General features: G+C 43.4%; 1 protein-coding gene across 10 annotated transcripts in view; it reads left to right on the top strand.

The window, feature by feature from the left end:
- Nucleotides 1-13,221, top strand: part of hspg2 (heparan sulfate proteoglycan 2) — a 100,592-nt gene that overhangs the window by 48,681 nt on the left and 38,690 nt on the right. For 7 of the 10 annotated variants that reach the window (XM_072367347.1, XM_072367349.1, XM_072367345.1 and 4 more), the window contains exons 1-16: nt 4,777-5,000; nt 5,085-5,264; nt 5,408-5,604; nt 6,044-6,191; nt 6,649-6,776; nt 6,994-7,080; nt 7,268-7,326; nt 7,580-7,641; nt 7,736-7,876; nt 8,063-8,236; nt 8,520-8,699; nt 8,795-8,913; nt 9,006-9,117; nt 10,237-10,350; nt 10,527-10,654; nt 10,794-10,880. In XM_072367347.1, the coding sequence (XP_072223448.1) occupies nt 4,911-5,000; nt 5,085-5,264; nt 5,408-5,604; nt 6,044-6,191; nt 6,649-6,776; nt 6,994-7,080; nt 7,268-7,326; nt 7,580-7,641; nt 7,736-7,876; nt 8,063-8,236; nt 8,520-8,699; nt 8,795-8,913; nt 9,006-9,117; nt 10,237-10,350; nt 10,527-10,654; nt 10,794-10,880 (2,006 nt within the window). In that variant the 5' untranslated portion in view covers nt 4,777-4,910. Of the gene's footprint in view, nt 1-28; nt 88-364; nt 538-643; nt 683-1,990; nt 2,117-2,267; nt 2,478-2,886; nt 3,007-3,272; nt 3,405-3,638; nt 3,784-4,322; nt 4,469-4,560; nt 4,702-4,775; nt 5,001-5,084; nt 5,265-5,407; nt 5,605-6,043; nt 6,192-6,648; nt 6,777-6,993; nt 7,081-7,267; nt 7,327-7,579; nt 7,642-7,735; nt 7,877-8,062; nt 8,237-8,519; nt 8,700-8,794; nt 8,914-9,005; nt 9,118-10,236; nt 10,351-10,526; nt 10,655-10,793; nt 10,881-13,221 lie in introns of those variants that run through there. The other 3 variants (XM_072367342.1, XM_072367341.1, XM_072367350.1) reach the window with 2 other exon arrangements.

The raw sequence follows: 13,221 nt of genomic DNA, 5'->3' as shown, positions 1-13,221 counted from the left end.
TGTGTGTGTGTGTGTGTGTGTCCCACAGCTGGAGTCAGAGTACAACAGGATTCCAGGTTTCCAGACAGTCAACGTGGTCCTCATTAAGTAAGAGCACAAATTCTTTAAATCGCCCATCGTAGAAACCCTGCAGCTTTTTCCTGGTGCTGCTGGGTGTCTTACTCCGGCCAGGTACATTTTTCCCCCTTTCTTCAAACCACTCAAGTGCGATGGTGGGAACTTATGGTTACTAATGCATCATCAATTAGTGAGTTGTATATGTGCCATCCAAAATGAAATTTAAGCTCTTAAAGCTTCCTATAATCACCTGCAGTGCCCGCCAAAAAAAGCTTGAGGCTCATCCTGCCTTTGTCACTCTTTGCAGAAAGGTGATAAGAGAGGATGGTGTTGATGTGTTTGTGGAGTTGGACGTGGGTTCTGATTACAACAGCAATGAAGAAGAGATCCGCAGTGTGCTATACAACGTGGTGAAGGAGGGCGCCATCGCTTCCTATGTCACATCAGTCCAGGGCTTTCAGTTCAGACAGCTTGGAAAAGGTAAGACCTCAAGAAGCTATGAAGTGACCAACTCACTATGTTCATAGCAATTTAAGCTCCAACATGACTTTGGGCAGTTTCCTCAACACTTCCCTTTGGTTTCTAGCTGAAGCTCTGCCTTCAATGGAACCTATAGCGTGGCCAGGTTTGTACTGTGCCATGCCTGCTGCATGGCGGACTAAGTCAGCTGCATTATAGAGACTGTAGGATGAATGTAGTGCCTTTAAAACGAACATTTGTACAATTTTCTCTTTCTCTCTTGTTGAGATAATGTGAGGCCTTTTACTTTGACATGTACAAGCCATGGTGATGTGGTCTGGAGAATGTTTTGCATGGAAGCACAAATGTATAACTGATTGAGTATGGTCCCTGAAGTCCAGCTGTGCACACAGAACATAAAGAAGCCTTGCATGGCATGAATGTGATTAGGAATGCTGCTGTTTACTGCAGTATGAACCAGCTTTGGATGTCTGCAACTTCCACCAGATTTTTAAACAGACATGACAACTAATATGAGTGTAATTTTAGCTTGAATGTGTAAAGTGTTTTGATTCCCATGTGTCTGTGTCTTGTCTTGATTTCTATGTGGCCATTTTCACACATGAAGATCTGATAATATCTGGAGAATCAGTTCACACATAAAATTCCCAGCATACACATTTATGGCATATCTAGAGTTGTGGATTAGGATTAGATTCTGTAATTATGACTGGTGTTTGTTTTGATATTCATTTCACATGTATCTTGATGCAATATTTGTTAGAGAGTGGAAAGCAACATACAGACCAGCAGAAAGAAATATGAAGCAGCACCCGTTCTCAGTATGCACTCGCTGTGAGCTCTCCTGCTACATTCCCTTGTTTCAGAATATCTCAAAGAGGAAGCTAGTAAACTTCTCTGTAAGTCTAGACCGAATGCTGCAGAGAAGTTCATGTGTGAAAATGGCTTTATGTGCTTGTGTGTTATGCCTAAACTTACTAATTCTGTCCAGCCTGATCAGTGCTGTCTGTGTGTTGTACTATAGTCTGTCTGTATGTCCAGTCCTACGTGTCTAGTTTATCTGATGTGCTATACATCCAATTCAGTTTTGATTTGTCGTCTGTATGTGTCTGTCTTCTCTAATCTTATGTGTTTAGTCTAGTAAGTCTTTCCAGTCAAACTGCTCGAGTCTCATGTGTCTAATCTGGTCTTTCACATATTTGCGTTTAAATGTCTTGTGTGTTTGACATGTGCTTTTTTTTAAACAATTCATCAACCACCTTGAAGTAATTTAAGAGAGTCTTTCCTGCATGCTGAGTTGCACCTGGGATGTGTTTGAATTTTACCTCACACATTGTTATTAGTGCTTTGATTTGACATCAGGGTAGTAATTTGGCTGTGCCGTAGTCTTGGCTTGCATGTTTTTTATCCTTCAACATACCCCACACCTGCCTCCCTTCTGCATCTCTCACAGTAACCCCCAGTAAAAGACCCTGCATGGCAGATGAGCACAGGTGTGGTGATGGAACATGCATCCTGATGGAATACCTGTGTGACAATAGACCAGACTGCAGAGACTTAAGTGATGAGACCAACTGTGGTGAGTGGTTTCAGTTTGACTGGCTGGCAGGTTGTTACCCATTCAGCTTGGAGTACTGGCTGTTTTACTGTTTGATGTGAGATGTATTCGCTTACAGTAACGCCTCAACGTATTGTGCATTTGCTGAAGTTCATCGAAGATTTTCTTTTAGAAATGACAAAGCCCTTGACTTCAGTCTTCACAACCTCTGCCACCACGACCACCACCACTAAGCCTAAAGTCGTGTTCCCTCTGGTCCCTGGCGTGACTTTACCCTGCAAAGCAGATCAAGCCACATGCCAGAGTGGGGAGTGTATCCCACGAGATTATATTTGTGATGGAGAGAGGGACTGTTCGGATGGAAGTGATGAATTCAGATGTGGTAAGTCAAAGTTATGGCTTTAAAAGTAGGTTTTTTAAGGTATAAAAGTACTGTTGGTATGATGAGATTTACTCAAATGAAAGTAAAATGACATTAGTTAGAATTTAACTAACACAGGTAAAAAGTTAGTTAATTTGAATTGTACTTTCAGAAAAGTAACTTTTTGCAGGTGCATACCGTGCAAAGGGATGTATTCAATATGTTAAAATATCAGGTCACCCTCGTTAAACAGAGTGCACGGACAAAGCAGATGTGTGTCCATTTTATCTGCTCGTTCAATGGCAGCTTGAATTGGACTGAGCAGGTAACTTGCTATTTTTGCATTCTCTTTTTCTGATGTGGAAGAGAGTAAAAGAGTAAAAAATGACTAAATGTAAATCATTCCTTCCATCCTCTTGTCTTTTCACAGGTACTCCGTCTCCCTGTGAGCCCAACGAGTTTAAGTGTAAAAATGGTCGTTGCGCCCTCAAACTTTGGCGTTGTGATGGCGACAATGACTGCGAGGATAACTCTGATGAAACTGATTGCCGTAAGTCCCCATTTCTTTGTGAGCATAAGCTCAAACATGACACAGACAGATTGAGACTGTGTGTGTCCAAGATTAGAGTTTGAGATAAATACGATGCTAAAGACATTAGTCAAGTACTTTAACACACAAAGATATACTGGGGAGAAAGCACGGTTCCAAAAATCCAAAGATGCTCGATACTTCTAAGCTTAAAGCCTTTTATGATGCTTCAGCTGTTTACAAGTTATTAATAGTTGCTGTAAATCTTCATCTTTTCATCACTACAGCTACCAAGGGTCCTGATGACAGTTGTGCTCCCGAGCAGTATGAATGCCAGACTGATCACGCCTGCATCCCGGCAAGTTACCAGTGTGATGGAGAGCCAGACTGCGCTGACAGCTCTGATGAGAGGGGCTGCAGTAAGTTCCACACCAGCAGCTGGATGCAGCTCCCTGCTCTCACAGAAGCAGCACTTTAAAAAAAAATTAATTTAAGCTTTCATTTGTGAAAACGCCATTGCAGAGAAACTGGGCCTCCTCCAACTGTCAGGCATTAATGAGCCTCTCTGGATCGCCAAATTCCACTCACATGCCAGCCTTTTTGTACATGTGCATTTATCATGTGGTTAAAACTGTCCTCTTGGCACTTTATAGCCCCTCCTTCCGTGATAAACCCGCCAGAGGAGTCCATCGAAGCAGCGCGGGGGTCGACGGTAACATTCACCTGTAGGGCTATTGGGGTTCCAACACCCATCATCACCTGGAGACTCAACTGGGGACACATTCCTGTCAGCAGCAGGTGGGTTTAATGACAATCTCTTCACTTCTGTGTTTTTTATTCAGCAGGCTAAATAAAAGTGTTGTTTTGTTTTTTTTTGTTTTTTTTTATGGGACTCATTTCTTTATGTAACTGTTCGCGCAAGCTGTCATGAAACATCTGTAACCAATCAAAGCTCTTTTTTTACAAACTTGACCTGCAGCAGAGTGAAGATTTGCCAGTGATTATTCATTTATTTTCCTGAATATAGTGCTGACACATCTGTCCTACATCACGGTTTCAATGCTGACTCCATGTATCTAGACCTGTGATTTTAATTACGGAGGTATTTGTGGTGCACTCCAGTTTCAGTAGTTGAGGTTGCAAAATAATTACTGAGTGCACCCTGCTGTGCGCATAGTTAAACTTTTACAAAGGAATTTAAAGGATTTTTCTGTAACACATACTTCAAAAATCAGTTAAAAACAGTTCCTGTTATGCTTACTGGTATTATTAACATAGCCTGTGAGTTTATTATTATTATGAAAGCACTCAGTTGTGCTCGATTTCTGCATTCCCAGGATTTCCATGACCAATGAGAACGGGCACGGCACCCTCACCATCCGTGATGTAAAAGAGCTGGACCAGGGGGCATACACATGCGAGGCCATTAATGCTAAAGGCCTGGTGTTTGGGATCCCTGATGGAGTGTTAACTCTCACATCAGGTACTGACACCGTGGATTTTAGTTTGAACACCAAGCCTTTTAGTGACATCATACGTGAAATTCTGTCCTGAGTCTTTTCATGTTCCTTGTAGGCAACTGCCCTGATGGCCACTTCAGCGTGAGCGACCGCTGTGTGTCCTGCTTCTGTGCTGGAGTCACCAAAAACTGCAGGAGCACCGGACGCTACCGCCAACAGATCAGCCTGCGCTTTACCGATGAGGATGACTTCAAAGGCACTGAAGCTGTTAATAAATAAAAGCCTGAACTAACAGGGCAAATGCACAGCCAACTGAAACACACTTTAAAAGTTTTTGTGGACCTGACGTTTAGAAATAAAATGGAGTGAATATTATATTTTTTGATTGCAGGAGTGAATGTCACCTACCCCTCCAGGCCAGGCACGCCTCCTTTATCCTCCACCCAGCTCCTGATTAACCCTGAGATGGAGGAGTTCCAACTCGTTGACCTGTCTCGTCGTTTCCTCAATCTTGACTCCTTCTGGACATTGCCTCGCCGGTTCCTGGGCAACAAAGTAAATCCAAAATAATTCAAAGGCTCTGCTTTAAATTACTTGGTGTCACACATATACATGGAAATCATTCCATTTGCTTTTTAGATTGATTCCTATGGAAGATCCCTGAAGTTCAAGGTGAGGTACACACTGGCCCGCGGCCTGTCTGAGCCTGTGGAGAGGCAGAATGTGATACTAGTTGGAAATGGACGCAGGCTTGTGTACCGCAGAGGCAACGGCACCCCTCCCAATGTGGTCAATCAGAAGGAGATCATATTCACTGAAGTAAGGCTCTGGTTAAAAGAAGCTGCTCTTGTAAAAATGAGCTCATATAAGAGCTATTTTATCAACTATGAAAAAAGAAAGTCAATCTGCTCCAAGTGCTTACACAGACGGCGTCCCCATACATCTGCTTCTCAATGTTTTAGGACAACTGGCAGCACTCCAACGGCCGCCCCGTGAGCCGGGAGGAGCTGATGATGACGCTGGCCAACCTGGACAGCATCAGCATTCGCACTGTCTACGACAATCACATGGTCAGCGTGGCACTCAGTGACATAGTCATGGATACCAGCACTGGGGAGTTCACCACTCTGGGTCTTGCGAAGGACGTGGAGGAATGCAGGTAAGCGAAAAGCATAATCATACTCATCAATACTCGAGTTTAGTGAAATGGGAGATCTTTACAAGGTGTCAGTCAGCGTTCTACAGTCAAAACACACGCTGGGATGGGCCAGGTGTTCAGTGAGGACATATTTAGAGATTTAAAGGAAACACAGTTGCACAGTACTGATATAGTGTTGAACTAATAGCTTCCTTGTAGGGACTGAATAAATCGAAAGAGAAATGTTTTTGTTTTGCTTTGGTTTTAGAAGAATGCAAAATACATTTTGAGAATTAAAAAAAAAAAAAAGATTTTTGCCATATGTGCAGTCCATTGTCCCCCGCTCTTCCCACAGCTGTTTCTCATTTACAACATTAGGAGAGTTTACAGTTTGTGACATTGTAGTTTGTTATTAAAATGGATGAATTGTACCCTTGCTTGATGGCACTCTCATTTCCAGATGTCCTGCTGGATATTCAGGCCTGTCCTGTGAGATGTGTTCCTCTGGTTTCGAGCGTGTCCCCGGTGGCCCCTATCTTGGCACCTGCGCTGGTTGTGACTGTAATGGACATGCCATAGCCTGCGATTCAATCAGCGGGCACTGTCTGGTAAAGAACAATTCAGTAACGATATTGATTTGACAAATTATGAAACAAAAAATAAGAATGGAAAACATTTCTCTTTGTACAGCCATTTCTGCAGCAGTTTGCCTCCTTATATCTCAACCAGAAGTGTTGTGAAAAAGTTATGCAACAGAGTGATAAATGTGCCCATGTCTCAAAATGTTGGAATGTGCTGCCAGTGTCGCATTCTAAATTAAAAACAATTCGTGACATCATTCAATTTCAGCATTTCTGATGCAGTGTATGTGTTTTTAATTGTGGGAAAATATAGGTTTTGTTTTATTTTTTATCTTTTTTTTGTTGAAAATTTGAATGTAAATGTGGATTTATTACAGATTTTATCGCAGAACTGAAAAACTAAGACTAAGCAAGAAAGGTCAAACTTTTCATTCAAAGATGGTTTGCGTGAAAGAATGAGAGTGTGTTCTCCTCCCCACCACAGAGCTGCCAGCACAACACAGAGGGCCCTCAGTGTGACAGGTGCCGCTCTGGCTACTTTGGTGACCCGAGCCGAGGTCGCCCTGACGACTGCAAGCCCTGCCCTTGCCCCTACACTGAGACCTCACGCCGGTAAGGTCACGGACCTGCCCAAATAGCACATCACACCTACAGGACTAAAAGATTTACATCCACAGATACATACACCCACATTTAACAAACATGCTATTCCTGGTAAAATGAATGACCAGTTTCCTCCTTCAGTGTTTTATCTTAAAAATCATTCACATATTTGACTTATTTATCTAACATGCTACTCATTAACTCCCTCTTTTGTTGGACTTTATAGTTTTTCTGACACCTGCTTTTTGAACGTTGACCAGCAGCCAACATGTGATGCCTGCAGGCCCGGCTACACAGGAAGGCGTTGTGAAAAGTGAGCAATATGGTTCCCAAGAAATTGTGTGCATCTGTTGAAAATGAACAATCTAATATAGAGTATTAAATGTTGATACGAAAATGTATCTTGGGGAGAGAGAAGATGGTGGCTGTAATCATAAGGTGATAAAGTGAATGTTTCTTGTAAATAGATTAGTTACATCTTTTGTTTTGCTTAAATTTAGGTGTGCTCCTGGTTATCAGGGTAACCCCCTCTTGCCAAATGGAAAATGTGTTCCTAAAGGTGAGTCCATGTTCAGCATCTGCACTGACAATTATTTCACATATGCAGGTTACGGGCATGAGTAAATGAACAGAAGATTGCTTCTGCAGTGTGACCATGAGGAGGTCCTGACCCTGTTTAAAGATTACCATCAGGTTTTTGTTACAGTGGACTGTTATATGGTCATGGCTCAGGTATGCAGCATGGCTGGAGCACTCCCAGGTGCACTTCTCTCCCCATATGTTATCTTCTTTCCACTGCCCTCTCTCTGCAGAAAGTTCCAAGTGTGATAACAGAGGAACTGTCAGCTCCAGCAGCAACCCGTGCAGCTGCAAGGTATGGATGATGTTGCTGCTGTCATATTTCAGAAGGCATTCCAAGCAGATGGATTACATATGCGCATGTGTTTGTTTCTGTGTGTACGTTGCAGAACAACGTGGCAGGCTCTCTGTGTGACGAGTGTAAGCCTGGGTTCTTCCACCTATCAGAGGCCAACTCAGATGGCTGTCTGCCCTGTTTCTGCATGGGCATCACCAAACAGTGCACCAGCTCCACTTGGAGTAGAGACCAGGTGAGATCCTGAGCGATGAATGGCAACGGGGGTGGGGGGTATTTAGACATCAAGGTTCAACTCACTGTTTGTCAGCAAATCCTCTCCGGTGCTAGATGGTGAAATACAATGAGCAGAGTGCTGTAGTGTGAGTGCATGTGAATCTCAGTTCACACCTCAGTCAGACATATTGTTTGTGTCTCTCAGGTGCGAGGAGGCGTGAATGGACAGCTCTTCTCCCTCTCCAACAGCGCCAACACTAAAACTATCACTCAGGGGATCTCTCAGAGGAGCTCTTCTGAAGTTGTCTTCCGCTCCTTCTCAAGTGTTCCCAATGACATCTACTACTGGGTGCTGCCTGCGAGCTTTAGGGGAGATAAGGTGAGAGAAAGCAACATGAAGAGCAGGCTGGGAGTGAGGAGAGGGGAAAAAAAGTCGAGTGTTGGTAGAGCTTGATTTATCTGCTGTTTCTGTCCCACTCAGTCATGCCTCAACATGTTGTCAGATGAAAAGACTACACTTATCCACACAGCGAGTCTACTTTGAACATTTGAATTCACAATCGAGCCCGACATCATGTCTTGTGACTCCTATCACAGTATCATAGAGAGGAAATACCTTTCCACTTTTCTGTTTTGTTGAGATTCTCTGTTGTTGCAACCAGGTGACGGCCTATGGCGGCGAGCTTCGCTACACAGTGTTCTTTGAATCGTCCCAGCGCTCACTGGTAATTGACGGTCAGCCAGATGTGGTTCTCCAAGGTAATGACATCTTCCTGGAACACTACTCACAGACAAAGCCCCTCCCACGTGCGCCATATACTGTGACTGTGACCTTCAGAGAGGTGCGTGTCATTGCTGTTTGGAGTATCTGTACACTAAAACCTGAGTCATCAGACACTCTTACTATGTTAAATTGTCGCTCTTCTGATGCTACTAGTCCTCATGGCGTCGAGCTGATGGGCAACCGTGTACTCGTGAGCACTTGTTGATGGCCCTGGCTGACGTTGCTGTCCTCATGATCAGAGCCACCTACGTAGACAACATGGTTGAGAGCAGGTATTGTGGAAAATAAAAACTTGAACACTTAATGCAAATGTAACAAGTGTATTTCTTTTTCACAAATGTTTGTGTCTGTGTGTGTATGACAGTATTTCAGATATCAAGATGGACATCGCTGTTCCTCACTCAACGGGTAATGAGCATGCTCTGGAGGTGGAAGAATGCAGCTGCCCTCGCGGATATAGAGGACTGTCCTGCCAGGTAGACATTCAGGCATTAGAGTACTTAAAGATTGTTTTAGTCTTGGTTCAACAAAAAGCTTTAGAATTGCAGCTGCTCTATTTACCCACAGAATAATTTAGCAGACATGGAAGTAACTCCTTAGAATGACTTGTTTTTCTTATTGAGTCCATTTACAGCAGTTTAGAATTAAGCAGCAAATCTTCAAAGTGGGCAAGCTGGCACTACCAAAGGCCACCCTGTTTGTGATTTTTCAAAAAATCTAAATGGGTGCATTACTTACTTTATTATGCACTTTGTATTGCTTCATTGTGCATCTTACAGTCCCCATCAGTACATGGTTTGCTTTCTCTATAACAACTGAACAAACTAACCCTTGATGAAGACTGTCGCTCTTTTCACACTGCCCGTTCAAGACAGGACTGTTGCACCTTCTTTTTTCAAGGTACAGAGGCACAACAGGAGACAAAGTTGAAGCCAAATCTAACCCCAAGGAATGTACTGTCAATGGAGAGTCCCCTTAGGCAATAAAGAGCAGACTATGTGTGTTTGTGTATCTGCTTACTGTGAGTTTGTGATGTGCTGGGACCAAGTTATTTGTTCACATTACTTAGCTTCATTTCCAAGCTAACTTTGCTCACTAATGCTTTAGGCAAGAGCTTGACGGGAATTTAGGGAAGTCACTTGGAAGGGGGCATCAAGTTTTCATGTTCATATTTTCATCAAAGATTGACTATAACATTTGTGAATACAATATTTGTCCTGCTGTTTGGGGTATGAGGTGGTACATGTCAAAGTAACATCCACATGAATGCCAAGGCCCATTGTTTCTAGTAGAACATTGCATTGTAACAAGATGATCAGAGTAATGAACTTCACATTTCAGTTGGTTATAGTTTTTGGTTGATCAGGGTTTTAGTTATTTTAATTAGAAGAACTTAATATCTGTTAGTTTGACAAAAGAAAGAGCAGTAGGTAATCACATATGTGTCTGTGCTTGTGTAAAAAAACAAAGTTTCAAATATTTTCCATAAGTCATTGATGATAATTACAGTGTCTCTCAGCTGCAATGGAACAAAGACATGTTCCTCTTTCTCCTATTATGTTTCATACCTGCGGTAATTTTCCGTGCTGTTGCAGGAATGTGAGGAAGGTTACACACGGACCAGCTCTGGCCTCTACCTGGGCACTTGTGAGAAGTGTGATTGCAATGGTCACGTCAGCAGCTGTGACCCGGTGACCGGCAGGTGTCTGGTAGGTCCCGTGCTACTCTTCCTTTCTTAATCCATCATCAGTGCAGAACCTGCTTTGATCTCATCAGTGGAATGTGCTAATGATTTCTTGGCTCATCCCAACATGTGAAAACACGAGGACTGTACTCAGTTGTTCCATGTATCTCACCTCTTCTTTTATTTGTGCGTTTCTTAAAGCAATGTCTTCATAACACTGCTGGGTCGAGGTGTGAGCGCTGTCAGCCTGGTTTTTATGGAGACCCTGTTACGGGTGGTGTTCAGGCCTGTAGGCCCTGTCCATGTCCTGGGATCACATCTAACAATCAGTACAGTTCTTTTGAATATGACTTTTTATTCATTGTTTGTATTTTATTTAAATGCTATCTTTTTTGTAACATCAGTCTAAGTAACATTTGTGCAGAGCAGCAGCATACTCAAGATGTAATTCATACTCTTTTTGCTCAGATTCTCCTCAACTTGCTTTCTGGACTCTGATGGTGAGCCAACTTGCGACAACTGTCCTCCTGGATTCGGTGGCCGGCGCTGTGAAAGGTACGTTACGCTCTCCCGATATGTTTGTCTCTGTGTCTTCCTCTCAGTCGTCTTGATTCTGCTCAGTGTCTGGGGTTATCTGGCTGGCAGACAGTAGTGTTAGCGGGGCCTAGCATTAGCACCCACTGGTTTCATTAACAGGAAAGGTATACGGGAATTTCTCTTGTTTGTCATTACAGCTGTGATTGAGTGTTGTTGAGGAGGGATGGGAGATGCAGATCTGTGCAACTCAACATCTTATGTGCCTCAGTTTTGTACTATGTCCTTTTTTTCCATATTTGTTGGTGCATCAATTTTTTTTTTTTTAGATGCATTGATTTGGAAAATGTAAGCTTATTTCTGGTGTGGCAGAATATTGTGTCTTTGTTGAAAGATCAGGGACCTTTGGTGGTTTTTAGAATGTCATCTGTCGGTTTTTAAGTTTTGTGTAAAATGAATTGTTCTTAGGTAACCTTTAGTTTGGCTTTAAATCTAATGTATGCTTTATTCTCTCCTTTACCTCCAAAAGCCCTTGTCAGAGGACGCTTTTTGCTTCAGCTTTGTGCTTTGCTGGTAGTGACATTGTACGGTGTGAATTCTGTCTGCACACAGACCAAATGTATCTTCTGGGTCATAAATGTAAATGTGGCATTTATGCAGACTCCTGTTTGGCTGACGAATCTTTGCCACAAGGCGGGCAAAGATGACTGGGTGACCTGGGTGTAAAATTGTGACCTGACGTCTCTGCCTGCATCACACCTGATTTTACTGTTTTGGTATTAAGAGAAGAAATGCCGCCTGCTGACAGTTGTGGGGAACCCTTCCTGGAAGAACACACTGACGGCTTCCTACCTGGGGGATGTGGAGCCCAGCCAGTATTTAATTTCAGTTGGCAGAGAGAGATGGGACCCTATGGCAGTGGAGATGATGATGACAATGACATTGATTTTCCAAAGCCTGTTACCACAGAAGGAACAGTTGCCATCCCTACGAGAGCCTTACTTTCTACTTCATCTCACCATCACACTACAAAATCTATTGAGACCATCAGTGTTAATGTCGTCTCAGTCACCCCCAACAGATCAGCATCCAGACTTCCACCACGCTTCACACCCAGCCCAGAAACCAGACACTCCAGCTTTCAGCACCTGCTTCGAATTCACCTAAACACTTTTAACCAGCGCCTTAGCATGCTAGAAAGCAATACCCTTGATATGAAGGTAAACATTCATAGAATTGAGGACCAGCAGAGTCATCTCAGCTCCCTGCTGAAGGAGCTTATCACTATCCATTCGGCTGGAGAGAAGGAGAAGAAGGTGACAGAGCTAGAGAGGAGCTACACCAACATGGAGGCTCGTCTGAGCAGACTGGAGGGACGGCTGGAGATTCTAATTGATGGCTTCACAGCCCTAGCTCAGGAGATGAACAAGATGAAACGTACAAGACACATCTCCCGTTCGACCCAAGAAAATAGGCTTCTGCCTCCACTCACCACAGTCCTTGCTGTCCCATCATATTCAACATCTCAGTCTCTGATCAAAGTTGTACCAACTGAAACACCTCACACCAGCAGAGCCATGGTGCCCCAAAGCATACCGACTCCAAGCCTCCTCACAAAGAAACATATTCATGTCTCTGCTCCTCAGAAATATAGAAAATTCAAACCAGAAGCCACTACTAAGCCACTGAAAAATACTACAAAGCCCCAAGGAGTTGTTAGATCATCCAAAAGTTCTCTCACATCAAGGCCAGCCATCAGGTCAAAGACCATCCAGGGTAAACCTAAGAGCAGAGCCACAGTTGCACAAAGCGTTCTGGCCCCAGGTGTCCTCACAAACAAACGCACTGTCTCCGTTCCTAAGAGAGATAGAAAAGTCAAATCAGCAGCAAACAGTAAGTTGGTGAAAAATACTGCAAAGCCTCAAGCAGTCACTGGATCATCCAAAAGTCATGTGACACCAAGGCCAACAATCCGACCAAATACTGCTCCAAAGTCTACATCGCAAACTACAGTGAAGCCTGGAACAAAGAGGCCACAGAGTGGGAGGTCTTCTGTGATGGCTAAACATGTTTCACAGCCAAGGCAAACAAAATCTAAAGAAGCTGAACAAGAGGCAGCAATCATTAAATTCCAGCTGGACCCACCGTCTCACAAACCTGCTGTGACCCCTCAGCTGCATAAACAGCCTCACCAGGCAAATGGAAAGGATTCACCACCACTTATCAAGAGCAGTGCACGTAACAAGGCCTTTAGATCAGATGCACCTGTTCGAGGCAAAGCAACGAAATTGCCAAAGCCTCACAAGGGAAACTCCAACCACAATGAGAAAAGGAAAAAATACACAGTTGCAACTACCACCTC

Source organism: Leuresthes tenuis, unplaced genomic scaffold (assembly GCF_036924035.1).
Source record: "Leuresthes tenuis unplaced genomic scaffold, fLeuTen1.0.hap1 SCAF_16, whole genome shotgun sequence".
Classification (NCBI taxonomy): Eukaryota; Metazoa; Chordata; class Actinopteri; order Atheriniformes; family Atherinopsidae; genus Leuresthes; species Leuresthes tenuis.
Note: the sequence above shows the minus strand (reverse complement) of the source record. Positions and strands in the feature narration are given on the sequence as shown.